General features: G+C 45.9%; 1 protein-coding gene across 1 annotated transcript in view; it reads right to left on the bottom strand.

Annotated features, from left to right (window-relative positions):
* Positions 1-21,409, bottom strand: part of UTP20 (UTP20 small subunit processome component) — a 103,838-nt gene that overhangs the window by 35,052 nt on the left and 47,377 nt on the right. The window contains exons 24-32 of the mRNA XM_036759382.1: positions 20,080-20,165; positions 18,802-18,927; positions 15,697-15,863; positions 13,817-14,025; positions 8,317-8,460; positions 8,122-8,201; positions 5,651-5,877; positions 4,416-4,560; positions 1,754-1,841 (exon numbers count right to left, since the gene is read on the bottom strand). Of these exons, the coding sequence (XP_036615277.1) occupies positions 1,754-1,841; positions 4,416-4,560; positions 5,651-5,877; positions 8,122-8,201; positions 8,317-8,460; positions 13,817-14,025; positions 15,697-15,863; positions 18,802-18,927; positions 20,080-20,165 (1,272 nt within the window). The remainder of the gene's footprint in view (positions 1-1,753; positions 1,842-4,415; positions 4,561-5,650; positions 5,878-8,121; positions 8,202-8,316; positions 8,461-13,816; positions 14,026-15,696; positions 15,864-18,801; positions 18,928-20,079; positions 20,166-21,409) is intronic.

The following is a 21,409-nucleotide window of genomic DNA, read 5'->3' as shown; positions in this document are numbered from 1 at the left end:
AAAAGGAAACAACCCCAGCCCTCAAGGGGCTTCCATTCTATTTGGTATCCATATGGATAAGCATGGATAGACTGACAAACTGAAATTCACAGAGAAAAGGAAAGAAATCACAATCAAGCCTGGGATAAAACAAACCACTACACACAACTATATTCTAACATGTGTAAAATGAAGGGATTTAGCTGTGATGAGCACGAAAGTTCCTTCCATCTCTGGATCGACAAGCTGTTGTGGTGCAAAGGAGAGAACTCCAGATTTGGACCTGGAGGGCCTGGGTTCAAATCCCAGCTCCAACCCTTACTAAGTGTGTGATGTTGAATAAGCCCCCCTAACCTCCGGGCCTTCATCTACAAGATGACGAGGTTCACCTATATGACTTCTAAGTGATAATCTCCGATCCTTTCACCGTAGTTTCTGAGGCTGCTAGGTTGCACAACGGATGGACCACTGGGCCTGGAGTCAGGAAGATCTGAGTTCAAATTCAGCCTCAGACACTTACTAGCTGGGTGACCCTGGGCGAGTCATTTATACTGTCTCAGTTAGCTCATCTGTAAAATGATGATGATGACAACACCTACTTCCCAGGACTGCCGTGAGGACAAAATAATATTTGTAAAGCACTCTGCAAACCTTAAAGCGTTTCTAAGTACAAGCTGTTGTTACTGGTGGTAAGGGCAAGGATCAAGTTCCAAAAATTAAGCTCAAGTTTATGGGTTGTTTTTTTTTTAAACAAAATCCAGTTGCTAAAGGCAAATCCTGTTTTACTGACTTATTCACCCATCAGATGAATGAAATGGTATCCACAGGAGGTCACCCAGTGAGGGCGAGGACAGGCTGAAATGGAGAAATCAGCCGACCAGATTCTTGAGGCTTGAGCCGTGTGTTTGGGCAGTTTTTCTCTATCCCTCTTACCCTTTCTCCTGTGGCTGTATGGCAGCCCAACTAATGTTAATTGTCAGTATTTCCATTTCTGCTCCTCCAGTTGTCCTACAGCAGGGTTTTCCCAACAAAGTAGACTTGAATGCCACCTAAGACACACCATCATCATTAGAGGGAAGATAATTACTTTTATCTATAGTGGCCACCCTTTCTTAGATCTTCAGTATTTCTCACAAACACAGTGTGAGTGGATGGTGAGGAAAACTGTCCTGGGTGAACACCGAGTGCGGTGTACTACACTTTGCCAGAGGGTGAGCTTGTCCAGAGCACCAAGGACTGTTGTTATGTCAGGCTCGGGGCACAGCCTGCTTGCTGGGCTTTAGCTCTGGAAAACAGGGTTATTTCCAAAATATTTTGACAACATCGAGTGTCTGCTTACTGATCTCCCCCAAAAGGGGAAACCCGGCCAGCAAAGGCAGCCTACTCTCCCTCTGGTTGGCAACCACTGGTAAGAAGGTGTTCCTGACATCAGGCCCAAGAGCTAAGCTCCACAGGACAGCGCCCCCCCCAGAAAAGAGGATGGCTCCATGCATCCATCTGCCTGAGCACTACAACCTTGTCTTATCTCGAGGCTGAGCCTCCCTAGCTCTTTCAGCCAACTCTCAAGTGGCATGAACTTGAAGCTTTTCTCCACTGGGGTTGCCCTCTAATTGGTGCAGGCTGACCAGGGCAGAGCAGATGGTGATCAGCCACAAGCTCATGGTCATCCCTATGACCCTGCAAATTCACTAAAGCCCCCAGATCTTTTTCAAACAAACTGCTGTCCAACCACGCCATCCCCATCTCACTTGGATGATGCCAGACATGCACCTACCTCAGCAATGTTGCTTCGGTGCAAGAAAGGAAGGAGCAGAGTGATGAGGACAGAACTCTGCTCTTTGTCTTTCATAAACTTGCTGATCCTGTAAGAAAAGAAATTCAACCCATCAGGAAGGAAAGAGGGATTGGCTGCCACAAGTGCTTGGCACCTGACGGTCCTGGGGGACAGCCTGGGCCCTGAAGTCACAGTGCCAGAAGCCCCTTGAGCCTGGTCCCCTCCTGGAGGTCCCCAAGTGCCATCACACCTCACCCCAGGAGGGCCTGTGAGCCTTCCTCCTTAGGAGGCCCCCAGAGCCCTGACCATCCCCCCCAGGGGGCCCCCAGAAGCCCATCCCCTCCAGGAAGCCCCTGCAGTTCCCCCCTCCCCACCCCCTTCTTGAGCTGCTGCTACTGCAAATCCTCTACCCTCTGTGAATTCCTCACCCTGGGGATCACACTGTCCACTCATCAAAGAGAAAACCCATTGTAAAAAATAGGACTGGCCTAAGCAATGTTGCTTTAGGGAAGCCCAGGAAGGCCTCTGGGGTTGGTGCTGTCCTTCTTTATGAGGTTGCCTGTCAGGGGGAAGCAGGGAACCTCATTATCACAACCTGGCTGGGGGTGGGGATGGGGGCTGATTCCAGCAAGGGAGGGGGGACTTCCAAAAAAGCAAATTCACACAATCCCCCAAAAGGCATTTTAAAGAAGCTAGGATATATTTTAATTCCCATTTTAAAATTAAAGAAAGCAGCATGGCGGTGCAGTAGACAGCCAAGTCAGCAAGCATTTATTAAATGCTAACTATGTACAAGACACTGTGCTAAATGCTGGGGATACAGAGGCAAAAATCCCAGTTAGTCACTAAGCACTTATTAAGCACCTACTATGTGCTGGGTACCATACTAAGTATTGGGATAAAAAGAAAGACAAAAACGGTCCCAACTCTCAAGGAGCTCAGTGTCTAATGGGGAGACATTGGACTTGGGAATCCAGTTCTACCTCTGATACTTCTGGGGTATCCCTGGGCAATTCCTGTGGCCTCTCTGAGCCCTACCTACCGTAGAGCTGGGGGGTGCCCAGTGTAAGAGGAGAAGCTCATACTCCAACAAAATCATGCGAGAGATGAGGATGCTTTGGCCCACAAAGCTTTAGAAACATGCCTAAAGTCACACGTGGTCACACATGGTTGTGGCTAGGTCCCCGGTCTCTCTTTTGTAATTACTAAAAACACACTGAGAAATTAAGAGTAGAAAGCCAAGTGTGACTGGCAGGGCATGTCAGGTGAGGCCACTTTGTTATCTGGGCAGGTCCAAGCACGTGGCCCTCTCCCCAACAACTCCAGGGGCTCCTGATCACTTTGTCTCAGACCAGATCTTTGGGTGGCCATTCAGAAGCCTCCCAGCCCTCCCACTCTCCGGAGTTTGGCCAAACTGGTCCAGCCACTGTGACTCACACGTGACCTTGAGCCTCCCCAGATGTTTCTCCCCTTCCCCCACCTTGCTGTACACCCATACTTCACCTCCACCTGAGCACCTGCCCCCCCCCATTTCCTTCAAACATTTCCTTCTACACAAGGCCTCTCCAGGCCCACCCCTATGTACTTGTCCCTCCCCCAAAGTTAGCCACTGTTATTTTCTAGAGAAATGCTCTATGTATTTCTAGATAAACACGCTGACACCCCCAACCAAATGTAATCTCCCTGAGGGCAGGGGCTGCTTCAGGTTGGTCTTGATATCCTTGGCCTCATGTAGGAAGCGCTTGAGAAATGCCTGCTAATTGGGCAAGTCACAGGACCAGAACCCAAGGATTCTGAGTCACTTGTCAAATAGACAATTTTTGAGTCTTTGGAAGAATTTTCAGACTTGGGGGGAAAAAAATCTGATGTCCTATACTATCTCCCAATTCTCCCAGAAGGTCTTGGGACTGCTGGATCAAAAGATCACCAACTCAGAGCCAAAAAGAGCCTTGGAGGCCTCTGGGTCCAACCCTTCATTTTAGAGATAAGGAAACATCAGAACAGAGGTTCAGTGACTGGCCCAGAGTCAGTGTCTGTAAGTGTCTGAAATGGCATTTAGCACCCTACTGCCTCCTCATGTGCTAGAGCCCACAGGGGCACAAGTCCAGCTCAAAGGACCAAAGTCAAGCAGGCAAATCAGCCACCGTGAGATCGGGTCAACTTAAGAGCATCAGAGACAGGGTGACAAAAACAACAGAGGCCTGGCCTCAGAGGCCCGGATTCAAGTCTTGACTTTGACATAGCCTGAATGTGGGACTCTGGGCGTCTCTAGACTTCAGCATGATGGGCACCTTTTCAAGACTTTTCAAGTAGCACAGCAGGTACCTATCTGCATTAGAGTAGGGAGTTTCCAGCAACAATGAAATCACTGGTCTGATTCACAAAACGGCCACAGGGACAGAGCTGGTGGGGGGGGGGGGAGTATGGGAGGTGTGGTTCATGAAAGAAACCTCTTTTCATGAAAATTCATTCTCCTAGCACTGGCTCCTAAGACAATGTCAAGAGTAACCTTGGGCTGACTTAAAAGCAAAGATCTTTCTAGAGTAGAAAACTTGAATTTTCTATTAACAGAAATATTTAGAAATGAAAACCATGTCTAAGTGATCGTTGAGATCTGTTACAAATAGGATCCAGGGAAAACTCCAGGCCATTCTTTCCTCACCTGGAAAGGATACTGAGCTCCTTGCTGACCTGGGCTCGGTACTTCTTCTTCCTCACCTTCTCCACATTGACCATGGTTCTGCTGAGATACTGAAGGATGGTGGGCACCTGGGGCAGCATCAGCCTCCCGCCCAGGGTGATGGATTCTGTAACAGACATGCCAGGATCAGGGGCTTGGTCTTCACAAGCTGCTCTTGTTATCAAATCAAACACAGAGCTGCTATCTTCAATAAGGGCAGAGATAAGACAGGATGGCTACTACAGCTTTCACAGCGGAATCAAAGCGCCCAAAGTTCTTTGGGATGGCAACTTCTCCATCCACACAGACAGGCTGCAAAACCATTTCTGACTTACCAGCTGAATCTAGAGGGGTGGTTGTCAAAAAATCCATCCTTCATTCAACCCAGGCACAAGCCTCTCTCAACCTAGCAAGGGTAGCCCTGAGAAAATTGATCTAGAGGCTGGCTGGCAAGTGCCTGGCTTGGACGCAGAGTTTCTCTATCTTGAGAGCCCCCATCAGAGGGGATGCGCTTCACTCTCAGCCTGGGGGAAACCCAGGTAGCCAATATGACAAAAAGACGTGTCAGAGGAGAATCTAAGCACAGGCGGTTGTCATTGCTATTTACATCTCAAGTGACAGATAATCATAGGGTGACACATCAAGAGCTGGGAGGGACCTCAGAGGCCCTCTCATCCTAGACAGAGGCAAAGTGACTTGTCCCAGGCTACAGGGAAAGCTGGGTTTCAAGCCTGGGTCCCAAAGCCAGCTCTCCTTCCATGGGATTACTGCCTGTCCACAGAAGGGAAAACTGAGGCTTTGCCCAGTCATACAAGTAGCAAGCATCAAAGGCAGGATTTGAATGCAGGTCCTTTGACTGAAGAGCCACTGCTCTTTCCACTGTGCCAAAAAACATGAATTTAGCAGTTTATTCTGTTTCTGTCTGCTTAAACTAGATAGACTATCTATTCTATAATCATCATAGAGTTTATATAAATTTATTATAATTCACAATCATTTATATAAATTAAATAATTAAGACCATCTCAAATTCTTTTTTACAGCCATTTCGATATATTAGTGTCATAAATTTTCACCTAAATGTTGAGAACAATGTAAAGAAATGTAGGAAACCTTCTAATTGTGAACATCATTGAGCTACAATCAGGGTTTCCTAGCAATGTATTTCCATCACAGCAAAACCACAACTTTCGAGAGATTTCTATCTCTATTCATACCATCTACATTTTCCGTTATCTCTGTATAAACGCATCCAGTCACAGTCAGATTGCACACTGTCTCTGTGGGCTCAAAATCCGGTATGTTAAGGAGGTTGTCGGCTATATCCATCACAACACTAGCTGTGGCTTCAGACATGATCTTGGCTGAGAGAACAGCAAACACATTCTTGAGGATGTCACACTCTGGATCCCCAGGTTTCTGTTTAGCCAGCAAAGGGAAGTACCTGCAAGAAAAACATGAAAACAATGATCATTCAGGGAGAAGTGACACTGAGATTCCACTCCCCCACCCCCATTCAACCCTCGATGCGTTAATGCTGTTTATGAAAAAGCACTTGGATTTCACATAATCAAAATTACTTCTTTTATTTTTTGTAATTGCCTACATGCCTTGTTTGGTTAAGGATTCAATCCCTTCACATAGCTGTGAAACATAAATAGATGGCATGCTTCTCTTCTAAATTTTTTGGGCAGTATGACCTTCAGTATTCAGACATGTCCATTTGGTAGTATCTGTTGTGTAACATGATTAAACAATGTTCACCTAAGCCTAATTTCTCCCAGACTGCTTTCCAGTGTTCCCAGCAGCTTCTGTCCAAAAGGCAAGGCCTTGCTAGATAATTTATATTTTAAGGATTAGCAAACTTGGGCTACAGAATTCAGTTATTTTTGATTCTTCCTTGTCTAGTCTATTTTTTATAATACAGATTTAAGTCTAGCCTTCATTCCTATCCTTTTTCTTTATTTCAAAAGCCTGTGGTTCCTTGTGTTCTTTTAAACCTAGCTCTGTAAAGTATTCCCTTAGCACTAAATATGCAAATTAATTTTAGGAGTATTGTCATTTTTATTACATTGGCAAGGCCCCGTCTGAGAGCTGAAGAGTCTTCCATCTACTTAAGTTCTGCCTATTTTGATTTCTTAAAGAATCATTTTCTAATTGTATCCATGAGGGCATTAAGTGTACTCTGTTAGAATGACTCGCCAATGGCTTGTACATTTTGTAGTTACTTTGAATGGGGCCTCATTCCTTTCTGTTGCTGCCTCTGGGGCTGTTAACATCCTAGAGACGCTGTTGAATGTTCTGAGTCTATTTTTGTAGCCTGTGTATACACCTGCACATATACATAACAGAGCATTAGGGTGCCTGTCTTTCCACAACTCCTCCAACATCGACTGTTCCCCTTTTCCACGTTTACCAATTTGCTGAGTGTGAGGTGAAAACTTAGGATAGCACTGACTTGCATTAGCGATCTGCAGCCTTCTTTTACATGTTAATAGTTTGTTGTCCTTTGGAGAACTATCTGCTCATATCCTTTCACCTTATCTATCGGGAAATGACTTTTGGTCTTATATATTTCTTTTAGTTATCTATATATCTATATTTCTTAAATACAAAAAACATTAAGCCACAGGAAAATTTCTGATACACATACACAAAAATAGAATAATGCTGTATTGATCAGTTTTCAAGGCTTTCAGAGTCACCCATGAGAATACCAATCAAGGCTGTGACTACAATTCCAAAGGACTGACGATTAAATGCACTACCCTACTCCTGACAAAGAGGGGACAGACTCAGGAGACAGAATAAGAAATAAATATTTTTAGATGCAGCTAATGAGGAAGTTTGTTTTTGCTTGATTATGCATATTTGTTAAAGGGTTTTCATTTTTCTTTTCCAAAGTGGGGCTTAGGGAAGGTGAGGGGAGGAAAAAAAATTGATTTTTGTTTCTTTTAAAAAATGATGTAGGACAAAATAAGTATGATGGGTAAGGTAGGTAATATGAAACAAAAAAAAACCGATAAAAATTCATTCTTAAAATTTAAAAATAACCTAGGACATTTCAGGAAAAGAAAGTCTCATAGCGCTTTCCAGATTATGTTTTTTAAAAAAAGTCTAAAGGACAACACTAAAGTGACACTTTATCGCCCATGTTACCATGATAGAAGTGACAGTGGAGTTTCTAGTTCAACAATTTGATTTTAAGAGATGAGAAAACTGAGGCCCAGAGGAGAAGTGAAGGCTAGAAACAAGGATTTCTGGTTCTGAGTCCAGTCCTCGGTGTTCTTTCCACTTTACTGCCTGAGCAGTAAAAGCAAGAGAATTTATGTCTGCTGCATGAGGCCATTATTTAGGAAGAACACCTTCCAAACCTACAACAACTGTGGTATTTACTCTGAAATTCCTCTGTTTTTAGGTAAGAGGCACCATTTCCACCTAGCTTTTATTGGTAAGCCTGTATTCAAAAAACAGCAACAGTCAGGTAAGTCAAGTCACAGCCCAGCCCCTTTTCCACACTGTTTCTACCTTTCAGGCCCTGTTCAGACAAGGCCAGGGATGTCAAGCAGACGACATAACCCACTGCCAGAAAGCAGTTGTCAGGGACTAATTCCATGTTCTACAAACTTTGTTGGCAACTGACCAGGGAGAAATCCTTTTGCTCTTCAAGAAGGGAGAAAAACTGTACCTGGGGTTTTTGCTCCAAGTATGAATAAGCTTCAGTAGCAGAGTCGGTGAATACTGGCTCTCGGATGCAAGTCTGGTGATCTAGAAGATAAATAATCATCATATGTGACACTAATTATCAGTCCACTTCTCTCTGGGAGACAGTTGAGCCCAAGATAATCCCTAGGGCCCAACTCTAAGTTGTCTCATCCTTTACCTGAGGCCAAACAGCACCGTGGAAAACGGCATCGATTTCTTCTGTGCTGAAGTTGTAAGACTCCTGCTCAGAAAAAAACTCATCTACCAGCTTGAGTCCAAGGCGCCTCAGATTTTTTAGGGGATTAATGACCCTCAGCTGTACCTGTAAAAACAGAAGCCTTCTCTTAGTACAATGATGCAGTGACCGCCTGGGGGAGACGGTGCTGTTTACCAGACTATACCAGAAGACAAGCTGACAGCCTTGGGCTTAGAAGCAAGTGCTTTCTTTTGCCCTGCTTCAAGGGGATCCTGAGCAAGGCACCTTCCTTAAAAGGTGAAGCAGACACTAGGCAAAGAACAGCCTTGAAGCCTTGGTGGGGGAAAAAGAGGCAAGCAACATGTAATGGAGATTCCAGCTTACATGTGCAAGATTCTTTTTCTGTTCTATTTTGTATATGCAATTTTTTCTCTCCCTTTATTATTCATTAAATTTAAAATATAAATAGCACTGAAAAGACACATGGTGAACTCTAACCCATTTTTCACTATATAGAAAACATATCCCCTGATGATTTCAAGAAAAAAGTCCAAAGAACCCAGATTAAGAACTCACAATTGAGGCCAAATTCCTCATTTTTCAGATGAGAGAGCTGAGTTCCCTAAGGGTAATTTACTTAAAACCTCTCAGTGAAAGCTCTGTTCCCAGCCAAGTCTAGACTCCCAGCCAAGTCTAGACTCCCAGCCTCTGGACTCTGCTTTGGCGCTTGTCCCACCGTGCACTGCAGCAGCAGAGTGCATTACCTTCATGCTCTCCCAGCTATTATCTACTCTCAAAATATATGAAATGGAAAAGACTTAGGGGGAGATAAGACAATTCTATTCACTGACAAGGGATATAAAGGGGAAGAGGAATTCAGTCTTTTTTTGCTTTTTCCTTTGGTCAAGTATTGGCCAGGGCAGATGGTTTGATTGACAATGCTGATGATTCTTGACGTTCTATACCTCTGTCACAGACCAGTTAAGAAGAGAGAGCATTCTCTTGATAGACATTCTTAGTTTTGAGGATTCGTACCACAGAACTGGGATTTTAGAAAATGTACTAAAAAAAAAATCATAGTGTATGGTGCTGCCCCTCTCATGTGCACATTTTATTTAATGAAAAGAACAAGAATATTTTGTGTGAGGAACCCATAGGAAAACCAGAATTCTGGGCATAAAAACAACCCCTCAGATAAGACAGTGAGAGAATCTGAGGGAAAGCAGCTTAGAGTGGTACTAGATGAAGAGGTGCTCTAAATAGTTTTCATGTACGGGATCTAGGAGGCTGGGTAAAACTGGGCCAGGTGAGATCACTGGCTCCTAAAATACTATTGGCTCAGTAAGAACTCTCACTTACATGGCTGAAGGACTTTCCCTCACAGCCACCCTGGGAGGAGCGGTAGCACCAGCCTTATTATCCCCATGAGAAACGAAGGTTTAAATGACTCATCCAGGGCCATGGAGCCAGTCAGCACCAGGGCAGAGACTTGAATCCTATTTCCAAGCACAGCGCTCAAAGCTTGGCTTCGGTAGGCTAGCCAGAGGATGTGATGGCCCTTTCCAGCACTGTTTCTCTAAGTAAATTGATTTCCATTTCCAAATGAACTTTAGAACACAAATCATTTGCCAGGTGAGGCCCGCCCAGGCCTTCTGGCACTGGTCCTCTAGTTCTGCCCCCCAGAGCCTGGCAGAACAAGCCTACACCATGTCCCTCAGGCCACGGCCCTCCCCAAGGACTTTGTTTTATTTAAAAGAATGTGGTTTGTGTGAAATGACAAGAAGAATGTGGTTCTGCCTGGCACATCCAAATCCTGTGCCCAGTAAGACATGGTTATAACCCTGTGGTCCCCGAGGCAGCCTTGGTAGGAAGCAGGAAGTGAGAAGGCACTGGAGCATTACTAATCCATCCAGGACTATGGGAAAAACAAGGCAGAGAAGGCAGAGGAGGAGCAATGGGAGCGGGGTCTTTGGACTGGCTGTCTCTGCAGTGCGACCGTCCAGTGTTAAAAAGATGTTAAAAAGATGCACTTTTTAACAAGACATGAGCTCACTCAGTGTTTCTGGGGGACTGTAGATTTAAAGTGGAAAGGGGCTTAGAGGTAATGCAGTCCAAACAACTCATTTTACAGATGGAGAAACTGAGGCTCAAAGGTGGTGAATGAATTGCCCAGGGTCACAAAGCCGAGAAAGGTATGAGACCAGAACTTGGGTTTTCCTGACTCTGGGTCCAGTGTTCCATCCATGCCTCTAGTCAAACAGAGTTTTGGCACATAAGTTATCTACTCCCACTGGTGGAGTGGGCAGGAGCACATTCTGGAGGGTTAGAAGGACTCCCACCAGCGTGCTTCCTTCCCCTACCATCTGGGCTAAAACTGCTTTGGCCATTCAGAGGCAGGAGTCAGATTTCTGGGGATGCTTCCTAAACCACAGCCAGGGCTCTGCAGCTGGAGGAGCCTGGGCAAGGTGCCTCAGTGAACTCCTGGGGAAAATGAGGAAACTGGAAAGACTAGTAAGTCAAGAAAAGATGAAGAACACAATGTCCACTGTTAAGGAAGATTTGGAGTATCAGGGCCAGTTGGCAAAACCGCTGTCTAAACTCAAAGGATATGGCATATGTAGACCTACAAGTGGACCCACATGACACGCAAAGCAAGGCCTGCAAGAAAGCCACTAAATTAAAGAAAAACGGGGCCCACACATTCCACATCCTGAGAGATGTCTGTGCTCCACCTCCCAAGATAACAACGCCAACCAAAAACCAGGAGGGAAAACAAGCCACATCACAGTGAGACTGCTTTCGGCTCAGGGCCTGTGTTCATTTTAACTGGCCAATAAAGTACAGTCGAGATTCTCCAAGAACGCTGTTCAAAGTTCTAACCATCATAAAACACATAGAGAGTTCAGAAAGGGGCAGGAAATGCCTGTCCCCACACTCCAAAGTGAACATCAGACTCCAGAGGTGCAACTGGATCAATGTATATCTTTGTTAAAACATGCTATTAGGCAGCACATGGGCAGAGCGACTAAAGTGCTGGGCCTGCAGCCAGGAAGACCCAAGTTCAAATCCTGCCTCATCTACTTCCTCACTGTGTGGTCCTGGGCCTCAGCCTCAGTTTACTCATCTGTACAATGGAGGTAATAAAGGCACCGACTTCACAGAATTGTTACGAGAACCAAATGAGAGAATATCTGCAAAGCGCTTTACCAATTTTAAAGCCCTATACAAATGTTAGCTATTAGTGTTACCATGAATATAATTTTGCAAATTCCTACAACATCTAAAGAAAAATAATCCGAAGCCGATCTCTTCTGTCAGGCAACGAGAATGCTGACTCTGGGAAGAAAGGGCAAGGCTCCATTTCCCCGTGTGACCCTGGGGAAGTCCCTGTCCCTGTCCATGACCAGAGGCCTCCAGGCCTGAGGGCCAGGCTGAATGCCACCCTCCCTAACACGATGCCAAGTCACCTCAATGATCCAGAGAATCTGCATGAGATCACCTCCGTTACTAAGTTACTCCTGAGTTAAGCAACAGGTCAGAAAATAGCAAAACTTTCTGTTTAAAAGTCAAAAAGCCAACAGCACCAGAAACGCCTTCTGAGGGCCTGCTGTGAGCCTAAAATGGTGCTGCTAGTCACAGGGGAGACCCCAAGTTCAGTTCGAGTTCCTGCTTCTATTTTCTGCCCTCATTTAGCCTAATTATGACTAATAGACTAACCGGCATTTCCACAGGATGTCTACACCTGGCAGAGGACTGTGGGTGCATTATCCAGCTTGAGTCTCACAATGACCCTGGGAAGGGGCACTAGGCTTCTCACCTCCTCTGACAGCAAGGAGATCAAGGCCTATTCACATGGCTAGGAAGTGGCAAGGTGAGACCTGAACCCAAAGCTTCCTAATTCCTTGCCCAGGATGCTAGCCATGGCAACCCAACGCCTGTGACAATCTAAGAGGAGGACCTGACCCGTACACACGACTCAAACAAATGTACACATGATGGTGTCTCAAGTAGAATCCCTAGTGCCATGTGAGGCCCAAGGGGACTGGACAGTGTGGAGTCCTGGCTGACTGGGAGGGAGGGGGAAGGGAGGGTAAGGAGAGCAATGGCACCCATGCTGGGCTCTGCAAGACTAGGGAATTTAGAGGCAGACAGAAGAAATGGACAAGTAGCTCCAAGGGGGTCTAGGGGAGGTCTTCACAGATCTGGGGGGCTGGAGCCAGAGAAGAATACTGAGGTCACACTCAGGGATGCATGAGGGACACAAAATATTCCAGTCTGGATGGAATGCAGAATATGTGGAGGGGGAAGCCTGTGAAGTAATGCTGAGATGGAGGGAGGAGGGAGGGGGAGCAGAATGTGGAAGGCCTTGAATGGCAGGCTAGAGGTGACACTGAACTTTACTTGACATACAATAAAGTGGAGGACCACGAGCAGCAGTGACATCCCAATCCAACAAGTATTTATTAAGCACCTACTACATGTACGACACTGGGCCAGGCAGAGAAATCAAAAAACGTGGAAAACTGGTCTGTTTTCAGCAGGGCTGAGGACATACCACATGCTCCAAATGCCAATTGCCCAGCACAGGCCTGATGCCTAGAGAAGGAAACTTGCTCCAGCAGGTGGGGAAGGACAGGTCAGAGTAGGGCTTCATACCCTTTTTGGTGTCATGACCCCCTTGAGCAATCAATGTAGTGAAGCCCAAGGACCCCATTTCAGAAAATATTTAAGATTACAAAGGAAACTAATTTAATTAAAATGTGGTTATCAAAATATTTTTTAAAAGCAAGTACATGGACCCCAGGTTAAGCACTCCTACGGGCTCTAAGTGATAATGTCTCATTTGTAGGGGAAGCTTGGGGTTTGGAGTAGCAGGCTGCTAAGGGAGAGAGGTGGGGAAAGGGGGCCAGAACCTTGGAGAGCAGCCACCTCAAGGGATGGGGAAGAGGAAACAAGGGAGAGCCAGGGATGTAGAAGAAAAACCAGGGGAAACCAAGGCAGGGAGAGAAAGGAGCCAGGAGCCTCCAGTGCTGCAGAGATGAGGAAGAATAAAGACTGGGAACTTCAAGGAGCAGAATCTGGGGCTGCTCTGGATCTTTTGAGGGAAAAGTGGGTCTCCCTTACCCAGCTCTCCCAGGTCTTTATCAATCAGCCGAGAAGCACAAGTGCTGAGCGTGACAGGGCACAAGCGACAAGCCCATCCCCCACCCCCGGGATGCTTACATTCCAAGGGTGGACGGTATCTTTGTGTGTGTCTGGGGTGTCCCCAGTACCTCCAGGCAGGCAGGAGGCAGTGTCCCGTTCCCCTGCTGCCAAAGCCTAAGGGATGAATCACCAGGAAACCCCCTCCGCCAGCCTCCTTTCCTGTGTACCAAGCGTGCGGTGGACCGACTGCAGTAACCAGCGTCGGGGGGCATGCCCAGAGGGGCCACACGGCAAAACCCCGATGGCAAAACCCCAGCAGACACGTGGCCCTCCTCACCTTCTCTCTCTGCTGAAGGGCCTGCGACACCGTCGCCGTCATGCACAGCAGGATCTGCAGAATCTCGGACAAGTAGGGGCTGACCAGGTGACTGATGTTCTTCAAGACCAGCTCCAGACTATTGAAGACACCGTGCTGACGGCCCAATGGGATGACTCTGGACAAATCCAGGTCTTCCACCGCTCGCAAAACTGCAGAGTGGCAGGGCCCTAGCAATGACATGAGAAACAAGACATCAGAGGAGGAAAAATGGGGTGTTAATCCTACTACTACTGGTATGAATAACACAACTCTTCACAAACACAATCTCATCTGACCCTCAGCAACCCTGTAAGGTTGGTGCTATTATCATCCCCATTTTAGAGATAAGGAAACTGAGGCCTTGGAGGGGCGTTCAACAGCTCGCCCAGGGTCCCACAGTCCAGCTCTACCCGTCCACCAGCCTGGCTGTCACTGCAGGGGCCAAGCCCTCTCACGACACTACTATCCAAAGCAGAGCCTCGAACGGTGCGGAAAGAGCAGGTCATGGACTCAGAAGACACAAAGTCAAGGTCAAGGTTTGCCCCTGACACAAGCCTGAGGTAACTCTGAGACTGAGCAGGGAGAGAGTCCAACCTGGGGAGTTCCCTTTCCCAATGAAATCACCCACTTGGCTCCTTCTAGGCTCCATCTTGGTCTCTACCCCATTCATCTGAGGCAAAGTTGCTCAGAGGCTCCAAGCTTTCTCCAATGGGTTTATCACTAGCCACCCACTGTCAATCACATGCCGATACCTTGGCCCTATCCGTGACATGGGATGAATCGTCACATTCTACCCCAGAGGCAGTGTGGCCCAGTGGAGAGAACCCAGTCTGAGCAGCTGCCCTCGGCCCCGTCTCTCAGAGGCTCCCTCTCTGTAAAATGAGGGAGCTGGCCTCAGGGAGCCACAAGTCACTTCACCTCCGGACAAATCGTGATGACTCCAAGGCACAAAGAAGGTGCAACCTGCACCTGTAGAGGACTTTCCTCATCTGGAAAACCCTGCACCAATGAAACCCCAGGTCTAATCCCTGGCCACACCCCTTTCCTCGCAATGACCCTACCGGGCAGGTAGCAACAGCATGCCCTTTTGGTAGATGAAGAAACTGGAGCTCAACAAAATGCAGGGCCTGGCCCACAGTTAGTCAACTTGTCTGGCCCCCCTTGAACACAGGGAGCCTATTGCCCAGAACTAGGGGAGGGGCCAGGATGGGTCAGTGCCATTCTGTCGCCCAGAACTAGAGGAGGCAGCAAGGATGGGTCAGTGCCATTCTGTCTCCCAGAACTAGGGAAGATGGTCAGGATGGGTCAGCGCCATTCTGTCACCCAGCACTAGTGGAGGCAGCCACGATGGGTCTGTACCATTCTGTTGCCCAGCACTAGGGGAGGCGGCCACGATGGGTCAGTGCCATTCTGTACCATTCTGTCGCCCAGCACGAGGGGAGGCGGCCACAATGGGTCAGTGCCATTCTGTACCATTCTGTCGCCAGCACTAGCAGAGGCGGCCACAATGGGTCAGTGCCGTTCTGTCGCCCAGAACTAGGGGAGGCAGCAAGGATGGGTCAGTGCCATTCTGTCTCCCAGAACTAGGGAAGATGGCCAGGATGGGTCAGTGCCATTCTGTCGCCCAGCACTAGGGGAGGCAGCCATGATGGGTCTGTACCATTCTGTCGCCCAGAACTAGGGGAGGCAGCCACAGATGGGTCAGCACCATTCTGTTGCCCAACACTAGGGGAGGTGGCCACGATGGGTCAGTGCCATTCTGTACCATTCTGTCGCCCAGCACTAGGGGAGGCGGCCACGATGGGTCAGTGCCATTCTGTTGCCCAGAACTAGGGGAGGCAGCCATGATGGGTCAGTACCATTTTTGAAGTGCTTCACGGGCTCAAACAGCAGGTCCAAGAACATGTGGACTTCCTCAGGCGATGACCCCGCCAGGAACCGCAGGACAATAGACATGCGTGTTCCTGATGCCGACTTGCCCTGAGTTTTACTTCCAGTCTTGTTTTTCATTCGTCCATAAAGAATTCTACAAAATCCAAAGTAAAAGTGGTTAATTCTCCATCCATCCACTTCACAATCTGTTTTAAGGAAATTCCTTGTACTGGGGCATCATGGTCTAAATTACAGCAACCTTGCCTGTCATTTTACACACAAGGAAACTGAAGTCTGAAAAAGTTAAAGTGATTTTCCAAAGGTATTTAATCAGTGGCAGAACCCAGAATAAAGCCAAGATTTGCCAACTTCAGTCCAGTGCTTCATCAGACTGGATACTGGGGATCTGGCATGCTAAAGGGAGTACCTTTTGTCAAATTATGCACTCTCCCAGGGCCTACATTTCTCTATTTCCAATTAAATTGATAAAGCTGGGGTAGCTAGATGGCGCAGTGAGTAGAGCACTGGCCCTGGAGTCAGGAGGACCTGAGTTCATTCCGGCCTCAGACCTTGACATGTGTACTAGTTGTGTGACCTTGGGCAAGTCACTTAACCCCAATTGCCCTGCCAAAAAAAAAAAACCACATAAAACTGATAAAGCTGCTAAATACCATCATAGTCTGAAATGTATTAATTATGTTATTATCCTTGACTTCCAAGAGTAAAAGTGAAGAAAATAGAGGCTTTAATGCAACTGATAGAACATGACAAAAAAAATATGTTATTCAAAAAGGAGCTTTTAAATGGTAAATAAAACAATAAAGGGAGTGCATGGAGCAGCACTGTATATCAAGAAGCTATGCACCAGCTATTATTAACATGACCCTGAAGAGGAGGATCAACTGAGAGAGAAAAAGGAGCAATAGCATGATGAGCGGTGTTCCACAGACCTCCCTGTCAGAAGGAGGAAAGAGATGATGACCTCTGGCAAAGACTACAGAACAGGCACAGAAGCTTAGTTCAATGACAGGACTAGGATTATGTGGACAAAGGCTAGAGTTCTGTATCCGCCATTAACAGAATATCAGACAACATTGCTGACTCAAGGAGAAGCATCCATGAGAAGGGCTGTCTTTCAGCTTGATCAGATGTAAGCCAATGAGGAGGAACTGATGGGAGTGGCCTTCAAAATGGGAAGTACAGAGCTAAAATGGTTATGAGGGAACTGGCACTCAATGTAAGTGAGCTGATAGTAAGAGAGTTCACAAATATATAGAGGTAATTGCTGAACTACTATCAGGGATCTCTGAAAAATCTATGGTAAACGTCTAATATAGTACCAATGAGACTAGACATGGTCAAATGTGGTTCTGATTTTCTAAAAAGCGAAGAAGGTGAAGGGTTCCAAGTAAAGGTCAAGTATAGAAATTGCCATGAAAGACACGGGAGCACTTAAGAGACGGTAGCAGTGATCAAGAAGAGGCTGCTTCAGCTCCCCTCCTCCTCTTCCCTCTCCACCTAGTGACGATGAGTCAGGCGCTGCCGCTGAAGGCGCCACAGACTCAGGTGCCATAACTTCTGGAGTGAATGTGAATGAGGTCATCCAAGCTGTTAATGACATGAGGGCTACAAGAGAGGCGACAAATTCTCTTCTACTGAAGCAGGAGGAAGGGGTCTTCATTGTGGGTGTGGCAGAAAGGAAGGTGAAGAGACTAAGCTGGGCCAGTCAGACAGAAAGCATTGAAGAGGCAGAATGAATGACAGCTGAGTATGGGAAAGGCTGTCACATGGAGAAAGGGAGAGGCTTGTGTGGGCACAGGCTCAGCAGGACACATGGTGGGGAAGAGAGAAAGGCAGGGCTCCCGGGTCACAGGATTCAGAAGTGGAAGGGATTCTAGAGATGCTCTAGCCCTGGGGGTCTTCACTTAGGATCCACGAACTCTTCCTCTTTGCAATATTGTGATAATTCTATGTCATATAATTGGTTGCTTTGGAATCCTGTACACTTTATTTTATGCACTGACAAACATGATCCTGAGGTCCCTGGCTTCATCAGCCTGCCCAAGGGGTCCAGGAAACAAAAAAGCCCAAGAACTCCTGTTCTAGCCCAAACTCTTCATTTTAGAGGAGGAAAGTGAAGCCCACATAAAGGCGAGACAACCTGCCAAAGACCACAGAACTAATACAGCGAGAGCTGGGAACTGAGCCCGCCTTCTCTCTCCCAATCCAATTCTACTTCCACTACTCCACCATGACTCTCCCCACTGGTGAAAGTGGCAGAGACAGGTGCTGATGCTTCAGCATACTAAAGGGGGTAACTTTTGACAAATCATGCACTCTCCCAGGGCCTACATTTCTCACTCGAAATGGTGTCTGTTCAACTAAACCAGAAAGAATCCAGAATAATTGAACTCAGTAACCCCAAAATATAAATGACCTAGGAAAGAACTTCCTAGCTGACAAAAACCGCTAGAAAAACAAAGCAGCTGGCAGAAACTGGATTTAGGCCACGTTCTACCAAATATCATAATAGACTCAAAATGGGTTGACAACCTGTATCTAAGACAATGTGTGCGTATGTGGGAGGGGTGGGGGGGATGGGACACACAGCAGCTGCTGAATGAATGTGAGCTGATTCCCCTGGATGGGCCCTTTTGGGGCTGGTACAGAGGCACAGGTAGGCACGAGCTGGGCGCGATGCCCTCGGAAGTCCTCTTTCAGCCCCAGGAGGCCAGGGTCCTGAGGTGAATACCACGGAGAAGTTTTTCTACACAAAAGTCAGTGCAGTCACTATGTGACATCCCTATAATATATTTCTAAAATGTCAGTCAGTACTGGTGGTTGGGGGGTCGGGGAGGGAATGGATGGAATTAGACCTGTAACTTCACTGGTGTGGGGAACTTCCAAAGAGCAAACTCCCTTAACAAGGCAGGTGGGCATTTCAGCCTTGTGATTTATAGCTTAGGGAGTGGCCTGAGGCACCAAGAGGTAAGGGACTTGCCAAGGGTCACACGGTCAGTACATGTCAAGGGTGGGACTTGAACCTGGGCCTTCCTGACTCTGAATATCCGCTCTATTTGTAGTCAACGTACCTCAGAAGAACTGAAAAAAGATCGGCTCTGTGAGCCGTTTTTACAATTGTATTCTCCTCTGAAATGCTAAAGTGGACGATTTCTTCTTTAAAGCTCTTGTCTTCCAACAGCCTCTGCAAATTCTCCCTGTGGAAAATGAACAGAAATCAGAGGGTCATGTGATTTACAGAAATAAATTCAGCAGCTCACCAGTCTTAATTTCCCACAAGGCAAGAGTAAAACTAATATTTAACATTAAACCAAGATAAGATATCAGAGTAGGAATTCTGGGGAGGTAAATAAGGTGATTTTCCAAGGAAATCCTATCAAGTATACTCATTTTGTCTTTGTGTCCTGTGCTTAGTAACAAATCCTGTACACTGAAGCTACCGAATAACTACTTACTGAATTGTTTATAAAAGACACGTCAATAGACTCTAAGTGAAAATAATATCTGCTCACTGTGAGAGGGGAAAAAAAACCCCAGGTAAACTTCAGCTACTATTTAATAAAGCCTGGGTATACTCTAGAGGATTTCTTCTCTTCAAATATTTAATTTTTTTTTCATCTAGACCTGAATGAAGACCAGCTCTGCAACTCCCAGCCCTACTGTGGCCTAGGGAAACAGCCCCACAGCGACTACGTTGACAAGAATGGGAAGGACAAAGAACCAACAAAATGGAACTCTCTGTCATTACAATGAAGAAGGTTGGCCCCAAAGGGATGGAAAAGGAGGTCATCCTCCCTTCTTGGCAGTGGAGGACAGTCAGACCTGATCGACATGTTGGTTGGCTTTCCTAAAATGCCTCCTTTTAAAAATCTTTATTACAAGAGATAGCTTGTTGGGCAGGAAGGGGGGAGGTGATGTAAAAAAGGGAGCTCAACTAAAAAATGTCTCTTACAAACATTGCCTGGGGCACCAAAAGGCTACTGACCCAGATACAGAACTTGAACCAAAGTCTTCCTAACTTTGACACCAACCCCCATTTGATTTTTTAAAAATTAATTCATTTTTAACATTATTTTATCAGGCACTTATTTTAATATTTGCATGGAAAAAGTGATGATACAAAATTCTCCACGCAACAACCTGTTTTCTTTGCTACTTCATATTCTTGGAGAATTTAAAAAAAAAAGAATTCTTATTAATGAGGTGCATTTCTAGTTTCTACCCTGACCTCAAAAGACAAATTCCCCTTCTATTTGAAATGAACAAACGTTTTTCTATTCTGAAAATAAAAATGAGCTCTCCTACAAGGAAGGTTAAGCCTGCCGCCCTCCCACGTTGCCCCCACTTACTTGTAGGGCAGAATGTGGGGGTGCTTATATGTCATGATGCACTCCAGGGCTATTTTTTGTACATCTTGTTCAGGATGCAATAATAACTATGGAAAAAATTTTATAAAATGATCAAAAAAGGCAAAAGTCATTAAAACACACATTCCCTCCCACCTAACCTGGACCAGTAACTTCACCCTCAGGGGAACTCAAAGATAAGAAACTCCCTCCCCTCATAAAAACCACCTCCATATGTAAGTGGCAAAGAGCATCACGGGGAGCCTGAAGCAGTTACATCACTTGTCTATGCTAGCTGCTAAATACAGAAATTTTCCTTTTTTTCCATAGCTGTTTCCTACCTCACTTTTGTCTGCTAGAAAGGATAAGGGTGAGAAAAGGAGTCAGGGAGGGAGGGAGTTTTTGAAATAAAATACAAAATTCACATTTTTGGCCCACACCCACAAGTCATTTCTGATCCGTCTTCCTAACTATACATTGCAGAAAGTACCTGACTTTGTAGTAATGGCTACTGAGGCAAAGCAGGCACCGACAAAGGGAGGGATCAGAATACGTCTTTCCTAAGGTCATGCTGATAATTGGGCATTCGCAACTCTGGCTTGGAAAATACGGCCCATGCTCCCCATTTTAAGCAGAGATGAAGTGAATTTTAATGATATTCATAAAGTTTAACCTATTAAGGGTCTACACAGAAAAACACGTTTCCTTGGGGGTTTCAGAAGGGCATCCAATGTTCAGTAAACCTTCTGATATGTCTCTTTTGAAAAGGCTTGAAAACCATACTCTAAACTGGAATTCCTTTCCCATCTCAATTCATAAAAAAGTCCCTTTAAACAGTTCTAGAAATTTCAACTCCACCAAAAAGCCATCTCTAAGCAGAAAAAAAATAAACTACCCTCATCTTTCTCCATCTCTGGTCCATTCTTAGGATTCTTTACCAGTCATGGAACCAAAGTACAAATTCTGGTATGCATGTTAATTCATTATTTAACACACAAGTCTGCTATGTTTAATTTACAGTAATCCAAATTAATGCTTTCAGAATACAAACTCTCAAGAAGAGTAAAATACTTTATAAAAGTATGATTACAATGGTGGATTATTGCATGGGTGGCTTTGTGGGGCCTAAGAAAGGAAAGTGGTGATCACTAGGAGCCAGGAGAGGTTCACTATGAGTAAGTCATGTCAGACTCACTGTATTTTCTTTCACGAAGACTAGACTAAGTTTATTAAACTTAGAGGATTTTAGCAAACCCTTCCAAAAAAGTCTTTAAACATCCACAGGAACACAATAAAGCAATGTGAATCAGATTATAACAACTGCATTTGTATG

This window comes from Trichosurus vulpecula, chromosome 5, assembly GCF_011100635.1.
Source record: "Trichosurus vulpecula isolate mTriVul1 chromosome 5, mTriVul1.pri, whole genome shotgun sequence".
Classification (NCBI taxonomy): Eukaryota; Metazoa; Chordata; class Mammalia; order Diprotodontia; family Phalangeridae; genus Trichosurus; species Trichosurus vulpecula.
This window is presented reverse-complemented; position numbering and strand designations above follow the sequence as displayed.